Source organism: Panthera uncia (assembly GCF_023721935.1).
Source record: "Panthera uncia isolate 11264 chromosome B3 unlocalized genomic scaffold, Puncia_PCG_1.0 HiC_scaffold_1, whole genome shotgun sequence".
Classification (NCBI taxonomy): Eukaryota; Metazoa; Chordata; class Mammalia; order Carnivora; family Felidae; genus Panthera; species Panthera uncia.
In genome coordinates this window covers 31,159,892-31,180,586 of record NW_026057582.1, presented here as the reverse complement: position 1 = coordinate 31,180,586, position 20,695 = coordinate 31,159,892, and the positions used below count along the sequence as shown (strand labels likewise).

The window sequence follows — 20,695 nt, the reverse complement described above, 5'->3', positions numbered from 1 at the left end:
ATGCTATGGGTTTAATGCAGGAATAGGTAAGACTTTTCCATTGGGGAGGGTAGTATGCCTCCTTGCAACTCACTGATGGATTTCCTAATAGTATCCTAGTGTTTGTAACATAAATGCTGAGGATATGTTTGTAACTATAATGCTTTACCAAGTTTATTTTCTTTTTCATCTAGCCCCTTAAAAAGAAAAGAAAAGAAAAAAAAAGAAAAGAAAAGAAAAGGTGGTGCACCTGAGTGGCTCAGTCAGTGAAGTGTCTGACTTTGGCTCAGGTCATGATCTCACAGTTCCTGAGTTTGATCCCTGCATCTGGCTCTCTGCCGTCAGCACAGAGCCCACTTCAGATTCTCTGTCCCCCTTTCTCCACTTCTCCCCGACTTGCACTCTCTGTCTTTTTCAAAATAAATAAGTAAACTTTCTTTAAAAAAAGAAAAAAGAAATGGAGACAATGACTTAATCATATGGGGCTTAGTCGGTTGAGTGTCTGCCTCTTGATTTCGGCTCAGGTCAGGAACCCATAGTCATGGGATCAGGTCCTGTGTTAGCGTGGAGCCTGCTTAATAAGATCTTTCTCTCTCTCCCTCTGCCCCACTTGGGCACCCTCTCTTTCTCTCTCTCTCTGTCTCAAAAAAAGAAATCATAGGATGTTGGAGCCAGAGAAGCTCTTCAGGTAGTAGTCATCTAGCCCAACCCTGACATGTTTTCAAAAAGTAGCAATAGTAATAATGATAGCTGGTAATAATTAGAATACCTAACATGTTTGACAGTTCACTAAGTTCCAGGTATTATGTTAAGTGCTTTACATGCATTTCCCCATATAATACTTACCCATGAGGTAGCTGTTATTAGTGCTATTTTATAGATAAGGAAACTGAGGTCCAGAGCAAATGAATAGCTGCATTGGAGTTAAGTATGCTGAAGCAGCTATTGTGCAGAAAGATGAAGCATCTTGCTTACTGAAGGTCAAATTTTCCAGTTACAGGCAGAACATGAGTAGAATGCAAATCTCCTGACTCTGAACTCAGCATATATTTTTGTTTTGAGCTGAGAATTCATTCTTTGTGGTCATTTGTGTCTCGTTTCTTATTCAGTCCCTTTTAGTTTTAGTGAAATTGAACGAAGTAGAGGAAAGGATGGTTTAGAGTTAGGGTTTTGGTGAGTTTTTTAAAGTTTATTTTTAAATAGGCAGCCTTCCCAGACTGACTGGGAATGTAGCAGAAGGCCTGAGAACCAGGAAGTGACACAGACCTGTTTATACCATCCCATTTGGAGGCCTTTGGGAAGTGATCCACAGAGATGGTAAAAAGTAAATATAACTGCATCAGGCATTTCTCTTGGGTTTGCTATTTTTGACCTGGAGGAGGTGTTTCCTGCACAGCTATGAGTACTTTGGAAACTGCAATCCTAGAGCCTAAATATCTTGATTGAAGGTATATACATAGGTATTTATTTCTCATTACCAGACAGCAGTCAGTGGGGCCTGGCAGACAAAATTACCACTTATTTTTTTTTCTTTTGGTCTTTCTCTCTCTGCCATCCTTTTGGTGAATTGCTCTTCCATTTCTTTGTCTTTCTTTATAATTAGCACTGCGCATGCAATCTGTCCTGAGAGCTCACTAGGTATGTGCATGAGCTTCACGGTCCAGTTCAACCTTTCTTTTCCCCCTCCCCCTGTTCCCACTCAGAAGTCACTGTTCCTACCTCCTCTGCATTCTCATAGCACTTTTGATTTTTATTTATTTTGTTCATTTTTTTAATGTTTATTTTTGAGAGAGAGAACGAACAAACAAGCTGAGGAGGGGCAGATGGAGAGGAAGACACAGAATCCGAAGCAGACTGTAGGTTCTAAGCTGTCAGCACAGGGCCCGATGCAGGACTCAAACCCATGAACTGTGAGATCATGACCTGAGCTGAAGTCAGACGCTTAACTGACTGAGCCACCCAGGCGCCCCCTCATAGCACTTTTTTTTTTTTTTTTAAATAGCCATTTTATTGGGCTCTTATAACACTTCCATGGTGTTATATAGATAAGCTTATAATTCCTCTCACGTAGACTGTGAATTCCTTGAGAGTGGGGAATTCATGTCTGTGCTGCACTTCATTTCTGTGATCACCCAAGTCTTGCACTGAAGACAGCCAGTAAATATTTGCTGAATTGCAGTATAGTCACTGCAAACACCGAGCCGTAAGAAGTCAGATTTAGCAGATCAGCTTCCCAGACTTTATTTGTCCAGTGGGTATTGAAGCCTGCTCCACTTAGCTCTGATAGGAACCAAACAGAGGGGTATGATGACACATAGATATGTCTCTGGGGTCTGTGAACCAATTACAGCCCCTTCTGCCAAGCATTTGTTTTGCTACCTGGCCCAAACTTCAGGATTTATGCCCCTTTCCCCTCCTGTTTTATGTCTGTTGAGACTTTGCCATCTTTTATTTCCTACACAAATTATGTCTTTTGGGTTTATCTTTTTTCCTCCTTCAGTGAACAAGTAAATGTTGAGTGCTTTGAGGCACAGAAAGAGGCAGAGTTGGTGGTCTCTGCAGGAATTTATTATCTGCAGTATATGCAACATACAGCAGTTAAGTAACTGAGCAGGCCTTGGGGAGGGATATGATTGGTTGTCCCGTTCATCGCTCAGGCAGTGATGCTTTGGGTTCAGAAGGGCCTTCCATGTTTATGGGCTCAATTGATGCAACTAAACTTTATCTTGTATTTGGACAACAAAAAAACAGGGAGCCCTTTGCAGTAGGAAAGCAGAGAAGGATAGGCTTTTGGCCCCTTGGATTTCATTTATCTGTAGAAGAGGGGTAATGGCACCTATTTAATGAGGTAATGAGTGTGTGTATATATGTAATAAACATGTAAGCTCGGTGCCTCATCCTTCCCTACTACACGCTCAGACTAGAAAACTACTGTGTCCCCCTGGACACAAATATTGCTTTAGTATAATCACATACATAATTATTTAATTTTGCAGGAAGGAGTGCTAAGTTCCTTAAAAGATACATTTTTTATTTTTTTATTAAAAATTTTATTTTAATGTTTATTTTTGAGAGAAAGAGTGAGACAGAGCGTGAGTGGGGGAGGAGCAGAGAGAGAGGGAGACACAGAATCTGAGGCAGGCTCCAAGCTCTGAGCTGTCAGCACAGAGCCCGACGTGGGGCTCGAGCCAGTGAACTGCAAGATCATGACCTGAGCTGAAGTCAGACACTTAACCGACTGAGCCACCCAGGTACCCCCAAAGATAGATTTTTAGAACTTCATGGAGGACAACCTTGGAGGTTCACCTGTTGGCAGTTCTTTCATCTAAACTAATTTGTGTTTTGAGCGTAGTCTCAGGACATATGTTTCCAGCCCAGCTGAAACAGTGCCCTTTAGGAATCCAGTGGCTGCTCAATCAGAGCTGGTCAGAGCAGGAAGGGGCCTTAGCCAGCACTGATTTGAGTGCCCACTGTTCCATACACCATCCTGCATCCTTCACATTTATCTCATTTCCATCTCACAACAACCCAATGAAGTGGGTATTGTGTATCCAGTTTATAGATGGGAACTGAATGATTTGCCCTAGATCACCCCACTAATAATATCCAAGCAGAGCAGAGATTCTGGCCCAGTCTGCTAGAATCTTTCCACCATCCCAGTCTGCCTGAGAAATATTTAGTTGAACTGTTTCATTTTACTTATGAGGAGACAGAGGCATAGGGAGGTGGTGTGATTTGTCCTAGTTCAGCCCATCAGTTATTGGTGAAGCTGGGACTAGAGAAGCAGCGGTTTCCTGCGTTCAGGGTCGGAAATTTACTGACTGAGCCAAGTCCCTGCTCACAGCCACTCTGCCTTCACTCTCCTTTTTTTTCTGTCCTGTCTTGAGTCTGTGTGTGTTATTTTGTTCTCTTCAGTCCTTCTCTCTTTTCTCTGGGCCCCTACAGCTCTGCAGTGGTCCCTGTGTGTGACGCAGGCTGTGTCTCATGCGCGCGCACGCTTGTGTGTGTATGTGCGCATGTGTGTGCGTGCACGTGTACACGTGGAGGCTGGGTTTTTTTGTTGTTGTTGTCAGACATTTGTTATTTTTGGAAAGCACTTTAGGAACACTGTGTACAAATGGCCTATACAAATGTGCTGATGGATTGATTAAGCTCTAAATGGGAAAGTGGAGTTTCCTGAGTTTGCTGCAGTGCAGAGGGAGACAGATGCTAGGATGGGTCTTGGAAGATGAAGGGGGAGAGGACTCCTCATGCAGAACATAGAGGAAGGATTTAACATTTGTTCCTTCCAGTTAGTACTTTTGTTTACTTATGTTTTTGGAGAAAATATTCCTGGGCCCCTCCTATTCCCTAGAAGACATTCCAGATTCCTTAGAACTGAAAGGGCATTCGGGGATCATCCAGGCCCACCCCCTGAAGACCAGGAAGAATGACTGGTTGGTGGAGCTGGGACCTAGAGCTCTCTTATGCATTCAGGTCCATGCTGCAGTCCTTCTGCTGTTAGGTTGGAGACTGTTAAAGAGAAGGCTTAGGATGGGGGTGGGGGCAGCTTGTCTGCTGATGTCCTGCTGTCTGCAGCCTGATGAATACGGTAGGGGGAAAGTGTGACAACAAGAGGATGTAGCTTCTGGAGAAGCCAGACAAGGATACAAAGAATATCAAGGTGATTCAGAAAAACTGCTAACACCTACCCTATTCTGGTTTAGGTGGCTTATGAGGAAAGCTGAGGGTTATTTTGGTATTTCTAGGAGGTGAATTTTAATGAGTTTGACTGTGTCTTTTGGGCTTTGGAGCTGGAGATGAAAAGGAAATGGATAAGGTACCGTTCTGGCTGTCACGGATCTTCAAGTCCAGTAGAAGAGTTTGTGCCTGTTGAGGCCCTCACATGTTAGTGGCACAAAAGGAAGGGGAAGATACAGGGGTTAGCAAGATTGGAAGGAGTCACAGGGGGGAAAAGTAAACTAAAGACATCTAGAAGTAACTTCATTTTTTCATTTTGGAAGCAAGAGTGGGAAGCATTAGGATCTGATAAACGTTTAGATGTCTTTTGCTGCCGTGGCCTAGCTATTTCAGGGTGAGTGGGAGGGAAGTGGGGGAGACATGGAAGAGAAGAAAGGGAGCAGGAAGAGAGGCCTTCCTGGCACGTTAGCCACTTCTCTTACCAAACCCTCTGGGAGACTTTGGACTTTGCAGAGTTAGGACTTCCTATCTTTACACTCTGAAAGGTAATTAACTGGTTAAATTCTGGTCACATTTCATGAACTATTCTTTGTCTTCCACTGTCAACGTAGCAGCACTGGGGCTGGTGAAGTCGGTTCATGGAAAAAAACCAGACTTTCTTGTTCCAGACTGTCTACTACCACCATCTTCTTTCCCGACTAGATCTGAGGCAAGAAAAGGATTTTGTTGGTTTTACCCATCTAGTTTCCTCTCTTAACTAATGGAGAGATGGGTCATAGTTTAGGAAATAATCAGTCCTGACAATTACATGGAGACTGAGGCTGATCTCCTAGAACTGTAGAGAAACCTACTTAGCACCTGGGAGCCAAGCTTGACAGAGTCAGGACCCTTGTCTCACAAAGGAGAGATCAGTAGAGTGTGACATGACCCTGCCACTCCAGGAGGACTGTGACATTCTCCAGGGGTAGGCCCCAAGGCAACCAGGCACATGGGCTGAGGAGGTCTGGGCCCTCAGCTGTCTTGGGGACAGGGTGCTGTGGTGGTTTCATGGCTGGCCCCACCTGGTGCTGCTGCTTCCCTAGTCTGTGAGCCATTTTTGAAGGTGACTCTGAGGACACCTTTAATCTTTTCAGGCTCTTTGGTTAACCTGGAAGCATCTATGGCAACGATACGCAAACCACGTGAACTTTGGGTTCATGTTACAGGTTGTCCTTTACTCCAGAAGCCTGTCCTGTTTTCATCGTCATTTTTTATGAGCAGTTTCTCAGACCTCTGCTGTGTTGGCTTCTAGGCCAGAACTGTAGATAGAAGGACCTGAGTCTTTTCAGTTTATAGAGCTGTCCTTTGTATTTTGTCCTTTTTGAGCCTCATTAGAGAGTAGGGAGATATTTAAAGCAAGCAACAACCCCGTTTTATAGATGAGGAAACAAGGCAGAAATGAGGTAACAGAGGCAAAAATGAGGTAAGTGGCTTCCCCAAATCAGAGCCATGGATCGTCACAGAGGATCATTTTGAACAGGAGATGAGTGTTCATGACGTTCAGCAGAGCACAGTCACCCTGCTTTTAATGTTCTGAGTTCACTGAGGGGGAAAGACCAGACACTGACCTTGAGGGGCTGACATTCTAGCTCATGGGGTCTCTTTCTACCACACACTGTTGGGGTGCAGCCATGGTCCCAGGAAAGATTATCAGAAAAGGATGAATGCAGACTTTCCATGACTCCTCTACACCCCATATTTTAGAGGGGAAACTGGCTGCTGGAGGAAGGGTTGTGTGATACACAGAGAAGCTTGGATGTTTGGAGAATTCTGTGGCTGAGAGAGACCGTAGAGCCTTTCTTAGATGTGCAAATGGAAGCCAGGGAGACCAGTCAGCTGTTTAGTGGCAGAGATGGGACTGACATGCAGCCTCAGGCTTTCTCTTTTCTTTCTTCTCTCTTCTTACCTCTAAGTTTAAATGTGACATGCCTTGTGAGGGTGGATAAGTGCCATCTTTAAAGACGAGGCTTAGTTCCAGGCTCCTCTTTAATCATAATTTTTTCCCAATATTTTTTGTGGTAAAATACACATAAAATGAAATCAATCATCTTAAACCAGTTGTAAGTATGCAGGTCAGTGACATTAAGCACATTCCCACTGTTGTGCAACCATCACCACCATCCGTCTCCAGAACTCTTGGCATCTGGCAAAAACGGAACTTTGTACTTGTTAAACACTAACTCCGCATTCCTTCCTCCCCCAGCCCAGACAACCAGGATCTACTTCCTCTTCCTCCTCCTCCTTCCTCTTCTTCCTCCTCTTTCCCCTTCCCCTCCTCCTACTCCTCCATGTATTTCTCTAGGGCTAATGAATATCTAGTTAATTTTTTCTGAAATGTTTTTCTTTTCACTTGCTCTAAAGCCACAGTTCAAGTCCAGGTTTTATTTTATTTTTTAATTCTGTGTTTAAAGCAGATGCCTTCTTAAAATGATAAGATATGTATAGTGTGACCTTTTCTCCACAGTAGCCAGGTTCTCCCATTCTGAGCAATACCCTGGGGTCACAGGGCTTCGCTTTTCTCTCTATTGTTTCTGAAGCACTAACTCTTGGCCTAGCCTTGCAAGTAAACACTCCCACTGACTACCCTCTATTCTCTATTCATCTTTTCTCTCCTTTGCAAAGCCCCCATCGTCACTACCCCATCTGTCATGCACTTGATCAGGTGTTAGGCTTCGTGGTGGAATTGGTCCTTTGGCCCAGGGAGCTCCTTAAGTCAGGGGGAGGAGTCCGTTGTTTCTCTCAAATAAGACAAAACAGGAGCTCCTATTTGTGTATCTTTTTCCTAATTCTATATTGGCTCCTCCCCACAGTATTCATGAGTTTGGCAGGCATTTGTTCACTGCCTTCAAGGAGCTTTGAGTCTGGTGAGGTGAGACAGATAAACATGTAGACGCATTAACCTGTTAGAGGTACAGTCCTAGCAGGGTGCTCAAGACACTTTGGGAATAAGAGGGGGTTAGTCCTACTGGAGGTGGGTGTGGTGTGAAGTGTCAGAAAAGAATTCCTCCAGGCAACTCTTGTGCTGAGCCCTAAGAGTGACTATATTCCTGGTAGGAGGAGCAATCAGGTTTATTTGAACATCAGTCCGTATGTTGAGGGAGGAGACAGGTGGTCTACTGGAACACGTGGCTACATTAATTTTACTTTACATTTTATCTGTTTGAATAGGTAATGCATGCACAAGGTACAGTATACTCAAGGACATTAAAAAGGAATACATATGGCGAAAAACGAGTTATTTCCCTATTAATTGCTCACTTCTCCACCCTGAAGGCAATTATTAGCTACCTATTTCTTGTGCATCATTCCAGGCAGAGATTTTCATGGCATGCAAGAGTGTGTGTGTGTGTATCCCCTTTAAAAATACATGCAGCCTCGCAAGTGGCTTTCTTCATGTACTGATTGTGGAAGTCATTTCATATATGAGGACAGACTAGACCTGCCTAGTTCTTTTTAATTTTTTTAGTAGGCTCCACACCCAGCATGGAGCCCATCACGGTGCTTGAACCCAGGACGCTGAGATCAAGACCTGAATGCTTAACCGACTGAGCCACTGAGGCACCTCCTGCCTAACTCTTTTTAGACCAGTACGTGGTATTTTGTTAGGTGTGTGTATGACCACTTGTTTAACTTGCCTCACTTCAGTCTTTTGCCAGTACAAAGAATTCAGTGACTGTCTTGCATCTATATCATTGCTCATGCGATTTTTGAGGACGGATTCTAGAAGTAGAACTGATAGGTTAGAGAATATGTGACAGATATTGTCAAATTGCCCTCGAAAGAGCTCCACGTTAATGATGCTAAATTTAAGATCCTTTACCACTTGATGCCCCCCACTTCCCTTCCTCTAAAATCCTTGCCACAGTGCTCTTCCTAAATGAATTTGGTCTTATAACTCCTCTGTTTATGATCCTCTAAGCTGTACATGGTTTTCAGGGTAAAGTTTGACCTCCTTGGCCTAGCCCTTAACTCTAGCCTCTGCCAAGCGTGCTGTGCTCCCATTGTTCTGTTCCACTTGTATTTGGTACCTTCTTTTTCACTAAACATATGCACTAGCAGTCAGCATCACCTCCTCTGGGGAGTCTCTCTTGGTTGGTTACCTTCACTTGTGCACAGAACACCTAAGCACCACTCTGATCCAGCCCCATCCATTCACTATAGAAATATTTGTTGTGCACGTGCTGTAATGTGGCCCAACCACGTGTTATTCTCAATGTTGCCTTCAGGGGGTGATGACTGCCTGGTACAAATACCTGCTGTGGATGAATCAAAAATGACAGCACCCATTGCTAACTGGACATATTGTTGAACCTCTTCTGACCTTGGGTTTTGGCATCTCCTGAATGAGGAGGTAAAGCCTGATGACCTCTAAGGTCTCTGCAGCTCAGCCTTATTACTAATTACAACAGCAACAGCAGGCAGTATTTACTGAGTACTGGCAAAGTGCCAGGAACTGCCAAGTGCTTTGATCCTAATCCTTACATCAAACCAACGAAGACATATGGTTACTGCTCCCATTTTACAGATGAGGAAACTGAGGCTAAGAGAGTGATTTGGCCACATGGTCATAATAGAGGACACAGATTGGAATTCTGGCATTCTAACTCTGCTGTTCTTAGCCACATAAATATATACACATTCCACACATTTACACACACACGGTTTTGCGTACTGTTTTCGGTCACTTACAGACTCCACCCCTAGACCTCTTCATGAACCATCCCTTTTCTACAGCGTTAAAGGCTCAAGTTGGAGTCTGGGTAAAAGCTGTGGACAGAAGACTGCTATAGTCACAGCTACTTAGGGGTAGTGAGTAAGGACCCAGTGGCTAGCTCATGCTCATTGAAGGCCCTCCTAGCTGCTTTTCCTTCATGCTGAGGTAGCTCATGTTGCTGTTTGCAGTAACTCTCTTTAGAAGGGGATGTAGGCCTGAGTCAAGGCTTCAGACATGGATTAAAGGCAGGTCTGTTTAATATCCCTGGCAGAGTCTCAGAGGCATCCTTTATTAGGGTTGTAGATGGCAGGCTCCCTTATCTATTTACATAAAGCCTTATTAATGGAGAAGGAGGTGTGTATGGAATTTAAAAAGGGAGTATAATCTTATTATTTGGAATACTTGTTATAAACTAGGGTAAATAAAATCAAATGACTTAACTAAAATATAATAGGCCCATATCATAGTGTATCATCATCAACTCAGCTGCTTCTCTGAAGGCTTATAGAAAGTAATCCCTTAAAGTCTTAACCCCTGATACATATATTTTTTAAAGACCCTGGTTCCTACTCTTCTGAAGTCATCATCTGAACTAGAGTGGGTGGGGGTGCTAATTAACAGTCACAGCCCGTCCTCTCCCAGTCCTTGTCAGGGACACCCAGCAAGTGTGGCCTCTTGGGGTCACAGGTGTGTCAGGTGAGCCTGGAGTAATTGGTCCATTTTTGAGATTCATGGCTGTGGAGTCAGTGTCAGATCCTCAGGGGCTCATCCGGCCTCTGGCAGCTGAGCAAGCCTAGCCGTGGGCCCTTGGCACCCGCAGCTGCATTCCTTCTCTAGGCGGTGTATTTCTCCCTTTAAGACACGTGTTCTCTATTTTTTTTTCCTTTCGGTCGGTTGAACTCGCTCTGAGTCCAAATGGCAAAGGCAAAGCCTGACTCAGGGGTGTAGCATCTGTGTCAACAGCTGCCTCTCTCTCCTCTTCTCTGTTGGAGGCGGTGGGGGCAGAGCCTGGGCAGTTGCTGAAAGTTCTGCCATGCCTGACAGATTTCCAGGTGAGCTTGTGTTGGTCTCCTCGTCCTAGAGCGAGGATCTGGCTCCTAGATGCTGACATTGATGGCAGCTTGCTGCAGGCCTCGGCATTTCCCCACATAGGAGTTGAAAAGCCACTTATGTGCCTGTCCCTTCTGGCAGCAGGAATTCAGTTACTAGCATTTTGTATGTGATTATGGCTTCCTTGCTACAGTGCCTACTTGCAGCTAACTTAGGGCCAAAGTTTTCACTTATGTCCTTGTTTTCTGTTTTTTTTTTTATAGGTAAATCTACCCGTGGCTGACTTTAGAATTCTTCTGGCTTTTAAATTTTTTCTTTTTAAAATAACTTGGACGGATAAAAGATGTGCCATGGCAGGATAACACCAAAGAGCACCTCAGCGTTGGCCGTGGCCTCCGCGGGACATGGAGTGTTCCTTCCACTGGTGATCCTTAGCACCCTCCTTGGAGACGGACTTGCCTCAGGTGGGTCCCCGACTGCCCCTGTGTGGGAGGGAAAAGACTCAGTACCATTGTTTCTCCCAAAGGCTGGGATAGGGCACTGTCCATCTAGCGGGAAGTTGCAGGGAGAGAAGAGGGTGGAGGTGGGCTTTTGTGCCGTGGTATAGCTGGGGGGGGCCAGGCCTGGGGGTGTGGCATTAAGGGGCCTCTTGAGTCACCTGGGAGACGGGTGTGTAGGAACCTGCTGGGCTGACATTGTCGCCCCTTTCCCCCGCAGCTGGAGTCACCAGGCAGGATGGAGGGATTCAGAACACGATATTCAGCAGGGTGCACGTTTTGGAATCAGACTGCCTGTGTTCTGAGTCTAGTCCCATTGCTGGCTCTGCGACCTGAGCAGATCTCCTTACCTCTCAGCTACAGAATCGGATAAAAGTAGTACCTACCCTGGGGGGGGAGGGGGGGTGAAGATTGTCTGAGATAACACAGCAAGCACTTAATGATTGTTAGCTTATTGTGTGTTTCTTGTCTTTTTATGTTTTTTTCTCAGAATAAGTACAAAGTTGAGGTGTTGTAACTTAATGAAAGGAGGACCTGGTCACTGACACTATAAACTTCGTGATCCTGGACAAGCCACTTAGGCATTCTGTGGCTTAGTTTCTCCATTTATCAAATGAGGGGGGTTGACCCAGATACCTTTAAGGTCCTATCCACTTCTCTCAGTTTATACTTTCATAATTCTACGGACTTTTCTGGTTGAAGCTGATGGGCTGCAAGAGCTGTAGCAGTGGCTAGAGATGTAGCCATGAGCTTGATCCTTGTTGCCTTCTGCTGTGCTCTGAAGACCCTTCTTAGGTTCTCTTCATGTGGTCCTCTCGACCTGGCGTCCTTTTTAGAAAGCACATATTCTGATGTGTACCATAGGCCTCTGGGTGACGCTAGAGAACCTGCCTCTGTATCTGCAAGTACCAGTAGGGGTCTCAACTAATTATGAATGAACTCAACAGTAGTGGGGCCCCTACCAGTCTTCATTAGATACATTTATACGGCAGTTTTCTTTGGACAGCATTCCCTGGAGAGGGATCTCAGGTAGATTCTGGAAGGGGACTTGAAGGATGAGAGCAGTGTGGTATAGTGTGGCACGTAGAGTCCCCATACAGTGCTCTTTCTCATTCTTTCTTTTGAACACTTGATTATTTTTTCTAAGTTTATTTATTTATTTTGAAAGAGAGAACGTGAGCAGGGCAGGGGCAGATAGAATCCCAAGCAGGTTCTGTGCTGTCCGTGCAGAGCCCATGCGCCATGAGATCATGACCTGAACAGAAATCAAGAGTCAGGTGCTTAATTGACTGAGCCACCCAGGCGCCCCCTCTCATTCTTTTTCTATCAACCCCTGCCACCCGCTTACGCGACACATGAAGATAATGGTACAGTCTCATCTAAGCTTTTTCTTCTGAACTGTTGAGAAAAACAGTTACCCCTTTGTTGTTGCATTATAGTCTTTTCCACCACACACGTGCAGATTTCCTCTTCTGCTGCCTCTTCTTTACTCTGTTCTGACACTTAAACCTTTCTCACAAAGCATAACACCTCTTTGGCTGTGAGGAGCCCCTGGCACAACCAAGGAGGCCACTACTAATGATTGAGACCCCACAATGTAGGCCTCATGACTATATATGAGATTTCAAAGGAAAAGAAGGCCAGACTACACCAGTTGTGCAACCAGATGAAGCAGGGCTTACGTTTGCAGGGCATATAAGCCAAAGCCAGAGGAGGCCTCTAGAAGCTGTAGTCACAGAGCCATAGAATATAGAGATCCTGCCTTATTCACCACTGTATCTCCAGAGCAGATGTTGGCAAGTGACAGTCCATGGACCGAATCCTTCCTGCTGCTTTTGTATGGCCTGTGAGCCAAGAATGGTTTTTATATTTTTAAATGATTGGGGAAAAAAATCAAAAGAATAATATTTCATGATACATAAAAATTGTGAGCTCACATTTCAGTGCCTATAAAGTTTTATTGGAAGATAGCAGTGTTTATTCTTTATATTTATGAATATAAATATGGCTGTATTTGTGCTGCAGTGGCAGGTGTTGGATGGTTGTGACATAGACGGTTTCACCCCAAAGCCTAGACTTTAAGATATTTGACCCTTTCTAGAAGAGATTTGCCACCCTACCCCTAGACGCGAACAAATAGTGCTCGATAAGTATGTGCATGAATGGAATAACTGTCAGAGCTAGGATTTTAGAGGTCATGCACTTGCCTAGGGTCCTAGGGCCCAGGCTCCAGAACCTGACCTAGTGCCTAGTATGCTACCAAGACCACCTTCTTCCAAGGCTCCACTAGGGGAGCTGTCTGGTCGTGTGACCTGGCAATTTTAAGGCAGAAGGTCTGCCTTTGGTGTCTGAGGCCTCTAACTTCCTTAGCTTCATTAAGCCATTCCGCCTACTGCCACCCTCCTTTTTATGGGCTCCACCTCTGCCTCCTCCCATTTCCCACCCCATTTTCCAACTACCCACACCTTCCCAACTTTCCACCCAAGGTCTGAATTCAATTATCAGGAACTGATGGTTTCAGACTGGCTGGATAAAGGGATTATTATTCTCCAATGTGGAAAAATGTATGTCTGTAGTGTGGGCTCAGAGCAGGATGGAAACGTTGGCTCTGTAGCTTTTTTTCCCCTCCCCCATCTGCAAAGAATCCTCCCTTCCCTGCAACCCCCAACCCCCCAAGTCTTTTCTCCTTCCCATAAAACATGTGTACTGGCACAGAGCAGGATGCAGGCAGTGGAAGGGGTTTTACCATTACTTAGATCCAGTGCACCAAGTTGCTGCTGGTTTTTTCCCTCTCTGGAGTGGCTTCTCGGTGAAGAAGGCACACACTCCTTGGCCTGAAACCCATAGCACACCTGCATGGCTGTGCCTGCCATAAGCAGCTTGCCAAGAAACCAGAGCTCTCAGATACCCTGAAGTTGAGGAAAGGCATGCCAGTTCAAAAAAAGTCCCCTCTTCCTCTTCGTGCCTACCTTACCTGCTCCTGTGGCTGCACTTGAACACTTATTCCAGAGGCATTGTAAAATGAGGTGCTTATAAAATACACAGCCTTTGTTACCCAGTGGGCTGTAGTCTTTGTGTGTACATACACACTCGTAACTGTGAGACTCCCACCAGACATGCGTAAGTGGGTGTCTTCTGGGGGGCAGTTCATCTGTAGAGTCTCTGGTTATAAATTCCACAGTCACCCTTAGTCTTGGTCATAATTGCTCAGGTCTAGAAGAAAAGAATCATGTAGGAACAGGCACTTGAGAGTTCTGGGGCAGAGTTGTGCCATGATCGAGTTCAGTTTTCCATCTTGGTTTCTCTTATCTACAGTTTGGGATTTGGAGTTATAATGGAGAAGGTGTTAGGGAGGCAGTGGGTCCAGCTTCCCCCTTGGTCATTCCTTAAGCAGATATGGGGAAAATCATTGGAAGTTTCCTTTCTTGGAGTAGCAGAAGGAAGAGTATCTTACCTCTTTACACTTGGTCACACCATACAGGCAAAAGACCAGAATTGAAAATAAAATTATATGCATAGTACACAGCTTGCCTCTCTTCTTGAACCAGAGAGGAATCAGGGTCTCAGCTGTGCAGCAGCCTTTCCCAGATCTCACACAACTCCTTCCCTTTACCCAGGATCTTAAGAAACTTGCTTTAGGACCTTAGGCAAATCAGTTGACCTCTTTGTGTCTCCTTTAAAACAGAAATCGAATCCTTAAGGATGTTAGGTTGGTGTTGTGTAGACTAATAAAAATGATTGGAGGGCACCTGGCATATAAAATGTGTCGTGTAATTCCCAAATAATAACAACAACAGGGTTGGTATGTGACCCACTGTTGAGTCATGCTGGGCAGGAGACTTTATGCAGATGACATCCTTTGCTGTCTTTAAGAAAAAAAAAATGAAGATGCAAAGTCATTGTGTTGGGGATAAGGAATTGGGAGGAGGTGTCAAACTTGACCAGTTGAGGAAGTTTTGGTTACTTCTGGAAACCCCTTTGCCTTCCAGAAAGCTCATGTTTCCATAGTCTGATGGTCTCAACCCAGCTGGCTTGCTGACTCATGTAAAAAGCTTTTGATTTTCATTCTCTCCCTTTCCTGAGCATTTGCTGAAAAAACTCAGTATTTTACTTGTTTCTGATTTCCAACCCCAACCCCTCGCCCCAAGAGTGTTTCCATGACACTTTAGGCCATGTTAAACATCACACAAGCACCTAAAGCCATTTTAAAATCTCATCTGTATTTCTATGCAGCAGAGTGAGAAAGCATGGCAGTTAGTGTTCACTGAAGAGGGAAAACCTTGAGAACAAGGCTCTCAGGGGTGTGATACGGCTTTGGCTCTTCGTGTTGATGTGCTGGAGAGATGTTGACAAGTGGCCCTGGCTCATCTTGCATCTCTGAAGGGACCTGGAGTCAGAGATAATGTACACTGAGCTGAGAGGTGAGAACAGGCAGGAAGTTGACATGTACAGAGCATCATTTGTGTGTCAGGCTCTCTGTGTGTCATCCCATTTAAAGCCCTTAGGAAAGCCTGTGAGCTGCGTGGTCATGTAACCATTTTACAGATGAGAAACTAAGGCAGAGAGAGGTTACATAACCTGCTCAGAGACAGGCAGTTGTCTGTGGGGAAGCTGGCTTGGATTTGTGCCGAGTCTGTCTAACTTTGCTGCCCATGGTCTGCTGAGAACCACACTGCGTGTGCTGAGTGGCAGCAGGCTTCTCTGAGACCCATTTCTTGTGTCACCCTGTTGGAGCACTCGGGGCAACCTTCGGATGATTCTTTTGACAGAGGAAGAAAGACTCCATCTGTGTTTCCTCCCCTGGATAAAGGATGCAGGAGTCATCTCTGGGTTACTGTGTTTGCCTCTGTGGTGGTTTCTGTTCTCGTGTACTGGGACCCTTGATTGTTTGGTTCCCAGTTTAGGCACATGGTTTACCAGGGCGGTTCTATTCTTGGAAAGGAACAATAGAGACCACAGCAAATTGTTTGCTAAATGAGGATGTAGTTCCCAAAACATCCGCAGAGCATCTTCCTGTCGGTTGTAAACACTGCTGACAAAGTGATGTAATCTCTCCGTGGTGTAATTACCTGTGACTATAAAAAGACTTGGGGATTGTGGGAGGAGGCTGGATGGGTCATTATAGGGCTTGCTGAACCCTGGCGTCTCAAAAAGACATTGAGAAATTACCCTCCTCAGGCTAATTGTTGTGCCATGTTTAGAACATTGCAAACACATGGTATCAGCTTTGCACTGTAACTTTTGAAGAACAGAAACCAGGAGTCCACCAAACTGAACACCTGAGGGGGTCTCAGTTGGGCTAAAGCTCTCAGTAAGCACAGACTCCACCTTTTAAGCAAAGGTGCCCTACTACCCTGGCCTAATTTGTGAGCTAGGATGTTATCCTTACCTGCCCAACTCCTGCAAAAGGGGCCACAGGGCACTTAAAAAAAACAACACAACAACCTAGGGTCAGCTTCCAGAGTTCTTAATTATTCTAGTAGGTTTGCAGATGAATCCTTTCATCACCTCTTACCCGCTGGGAGATTCCTTTCCTTTGCATCACTCAGGAATGTGAGCCTGCAGAGGGCATGAGCAGCCCTCACTCCCATTCCAGGTGGCTGGTGCTAGTATGACTGGCTCCCTGGAGTGTGGCCAGATCAGGAGTGACCTTGGCAGGCCTTGTGTTTAGTGTTGAGGCCCCGAGGGACAGCAGCATTTAGAGACAACCTTTCATGCTGCTGGGTGAAAGAGAGGGGTGCTGGCTGCTGATCTCTCCTAGCCCTGTTCGTGCACCTCACCTGAAGCCAATGTAAAGCATGAAATCTGAATGTACCAGAAGATAAGGGTGAGATTATAACTATTTATTTAAAAAGTTTATTTAAGTAATCTCTACTCCCAATGTAGGACTCAAACTCACAACCCCAAGATTGAGAGTCGCATGCATGGTCTTCTAACTGAGCCAACCAGGAGCCCTAGATTATAACTATTAAAAAAGGATTGTCCCCTAGCATTTGTTCACATAGCTGTCTCTTGTCAGGTGGCATAGGATTCAACTCATAAACACCTTAAAATAGTAAATACCACCTGCAGTTCTCGTGGTGGCACTGAGGTCACTCATGCAGCTCAGGGTAACATCTATCTGTTATCCTTCAGGTCTGCCCCTTGCTTGTTTGTTGCTTTTAATTCCAGTGTAATGAACATGCAGGGTTATATTGGTTTCAGGTGTACAATACAGTGATTGACAATTCTGTACATTCATTGTGATCATCACAGTAAGTGCACTTGTAATTCCCTTCACCTCTTTCTTTTTAATTTTTTTAAATGTTTTTATTTTTGAGAGAGACAGAGCGTGAGCAGGGTAGGGGCAGAGAGAGAGGGAGACACAGAATCTGAAGCATGCTCCAGGCTCTGAGCTGTCAGCACAGAGCCCGATGCAGGGCTTGAATTTGTGAACTGCAAGATCATGACCTGAGGTGAAGTCATGATCAGCTAATGGACTCAGCCACCCAGGCGCCTCCCCCTTCACATATTTCATCTATCCCCCCCACTCGCCTCCCCTCTGTTAACTGTATGTTTGCTCTGTATAGTTAAGAGTCTGGTTTTTGTTTTTGTGTTTTGAGGTTTTTTGGGGTTTTGTTGTTCTCTTTTTTTTCTTTGTTTGCTTGTTTTGTTTCTTAAATTCCACTTACGAGTGAGATTATATGGTATTTGTCTTTCTCAGAAGACTTATTTCACTTAGCATTATATCCTGTAGATCCATCCATGTTGTTGCAGAGGGCAGCATTTCATTCTTTTTTTATTGACTCCTTGTTTTTAGAGAGGCAGTGTAGTCTGATCAAAAGCGTGGACCTTGGAGTCCAGTTGCCTGGGTTTGAATATTTTGAATACGGCCCCTACTCATAGCTCTCTGTGTTACCCTGGATAATTTTTCTGACCTCGCTGCCAGTGTTTCCCTAAAATGGGCATGATAATAGTGACTACTTCATAAGACTGTTGCAAGAATTAAATAAGAATGTATATATATAAAGCAGTTAGGACATGGCCTGGCATACAAAGACGTAATTTCCAAGTTGAAAGATCAGATTCTAGCAGCAGTTGCTACAGTCTGCACTTCTGCTGCCACACAGCTAGTTAATTCAGACAGACTCAAGGTTGGAAGGTGCACCTTGTTTCTTCTGTAGTCTTAGATTCTGTTTGATTCAATTCAGTACATACTGAGTAGAGTTGGCTGCATACTGCCTGAGTTATTCATAATTCATAAGTCCGTAATTCTCAAATACTTCCATGTTGGCATCTTGCATATGAAGACAAGGAGAAAAGGGCAGCAGTACCCCTTAGCAATGTTGTTGCTGGGGTAGGGGTGGGGGATCAGCTAGGTAATCTCACAGTAAGCCATTTGCTTCGGAGAGGGTCTCTTGTTGGCATTTCAGAGCCAGAGTTCCTCAAAGCTGCTGTTTGTTAGGAACCTTGGGAGTCATTTTGCAAATTAAAGACATTTTTCCTTTTATCAGCACCATGATGTGATGGGAGGAGGATTGTATTTTAAAAGATTCTTGGGGCGCCTGGGTGGCTCGGTCGGTTGAGCGCCAACTTCGGCTCAGGTCACGATCTCGCGGTCCGTGAGTTCCAGCCCTGCCTCGGGCCCCTGTGCTGACAGCTCAGAGCCCGGAGCCTGTTTCAGATTCTGTGTCTCCCTCTCTCTGACCCTCCCCCGTTCATGCTCTGTCTCTCTCTGTCTCAAAAATAAATAAACGTTAAAAAAAAAAATTTTTTTTTAAAAAAATAAAAGATTCTTAAACACATCTGGGAGAATACAACATCAGAATTAAGTAAGAACTCTCTTGTCTCCTCTCCCATATGGTAATCCTTTTGCCCCCTCCTACTTTTCTTAGCTATTTTGACAGCATTTCTTCTTTTAAGAGCCCTTTTCTACCTAGATTCATTTGCTTCCCCAGAGATGGGGATTTTCCCCATGTTTAGCTTCTTTGACTTGTTAACTCTGCCAGTAGCAGGTCTCCTAAAGTACAATTGTTTAATCGTTCAGAATTCTGGGAAGTAGTGCAGGGCAGATAAACAGGTTCTCTTCAAGATTTCTTCTTTGCAAAGCCTTTTTTTTTTTTTTTTTTTAATTCACAAAAGTATTTTAGGCATTTCAACCCAAGAGGGGAAATGTGTTTCAGGAAGTTATGGCCAAGTAGAAACAGGGTTATAAAATAACTGTGCTGTAGCCTTTGTTATTCTGAGTAACAAGCAACACTTTATGAAATATGAAAGGGCCTGACAATCAGTTCTTCACATGTAGGAGACACATGTCTCCTTGGGAGAGGACAGGACCTGTGTGTCTGTTGTCACTGGCTCGAGTTCTGACAGTTGGGCCTTGTTGACTCTGGCAGTGGTGGGAGGTACAAGAGAATGTTGTTGGGATTGTCACCCACCAGATGAGGAATGAGTGGGCCTGAGGAGCAGCCCAATAATGTTTACTGAGCACCGGTCAGGGAACGGTGAGGTGTGGCAGCAGATGAGAGAGAAGCCTTGGTTATTTCTGCTTCCCAGTTGATCTTAATACTTTGGGAAGGCCTTTGCAAAGGATCCTGTGGTGTCTAGAGCCGGTGTAGCCCCACTAAACCTCCTGATGACCATGCGTGGCTGCTCAGAATTGCTGCTTAATGGCCAATGAAGTTAGCTGGTGACTTCAGTAGGCTGTGTGGCTCTCAGCTTCATGACTCCTGGACAGTAGACCCCTTCGGCCTCTGATCTTTGAGGTCTTCTCCTATCATGACTCTCCAACTCAGATCTTGGTATGTAAGTGTTTGCACATAAGCTCCTTGAAGGTAAGGACAAAGTCCTTTATACATTTGCTTCTTTGCTGTAACCAGGCCAGTGATCATCCCAGGTGGACCCAACCTGGGAAAGGTACTCTATGGGGTGAGGGTCCCTCCCAGCAGGGCTGTGCAGAATCATGGCTTGTCCTGCACATGAGGAGAAAGCAGCCAAGTGCACAGCCCTGTGAGCTGCAGTACCCTGTGGGCCTCTGCACTGATTTATGGTTCCCCATAAGATTCCATCCCTAGCTTTCTGGGGAGTTAAGAACGGTGTGAAAGTGCCTCTGTGCCTTAGGGGATGCAGGTGGTGAGGCTCTTCTGAGGAGAAAGGGTGGGACTGGGAAGGCTGCCTAGAAGAGTTCATTGCAGTGTGCAGACTTTCAACTTGGGTGAGGAACTTTGAACCCACTGTGGGTGTGGGTCCCCTTAGGTGATGGGAGGGAGGAAAGGTAGGCTCTCTCCTGGGGAGGAAAGGTCAGGAGGAGGAATGCGTGCTGACTCTGAAACATTCCCTGACACTGGGGAGGGACCGGGAGGAACAGCTTGAATGGGTTTGGCTCCCCTTTCCCACCCATAACTCCGTCTACTCTGTACCTCAAGTCAAGGCTAAGGGGACTCCTTTTCCCTCTTTACCTGCACAATAGCACCTTCAGACCTATTCTCACTCTTCTTCCAGTGGCTGCATTCCTGTGGCTGGAATCCTGCCTCTTCCCCTCCCTCCCAAACCTCTCATCATCCTTCAAAATCCAATTCAGTCATCTTCTCTATGAGGCACCACTCATCCCCTTACCAGTAGGGTTAATAGGGCCTGGGGGAAGGAGAGTAGGCTTTGTGTATGTTTCTTGAACGAACAGGCACTCCTAGTCCTTTCTCTTGAGGATGTCAGAGAGGTTTTCTGATGATGGACAGGATTCCAATTCCTAGAACCTCGA

At 45.1% G+C, this 20,695-nt stretch overlaps 1 protein-coding gene across 7 annotated transcripts in view; it reads left to right on the top strand.

Moving 5' to 3' along the window:
• Positions 1-20,695, top strand: part of SUSD6 (sushi domain containing 6) — a 98,014-nt gene that overhangs the window by 34,453 nt on the left and 42,866 nt on the right. For 4 of the 7 annotated variants that reach the window (XM_049612570.1, XM_049612572.1, XM_049612571.1 and 1 more), the window contains exon 2: positions 10,726-10,926. In XM_049612570.1, coding sequence (XP_049468527.1) covers positions 10,806-10,926 — 121 coding nt within the window. In that variant the 5' untranslated portion in view covers positions 10,726-10,805. Of the gene's footprint in view, positions 1-8,213; positions 8,305-10,725; positions 10,927-11,179; positions 11,335-20,695 lie in introns of those variants that run through there. The other 3 variants (XM_049612574.1, XM_049612573.1, XM_049612576.1) reach the window with 3 other exon arrangements.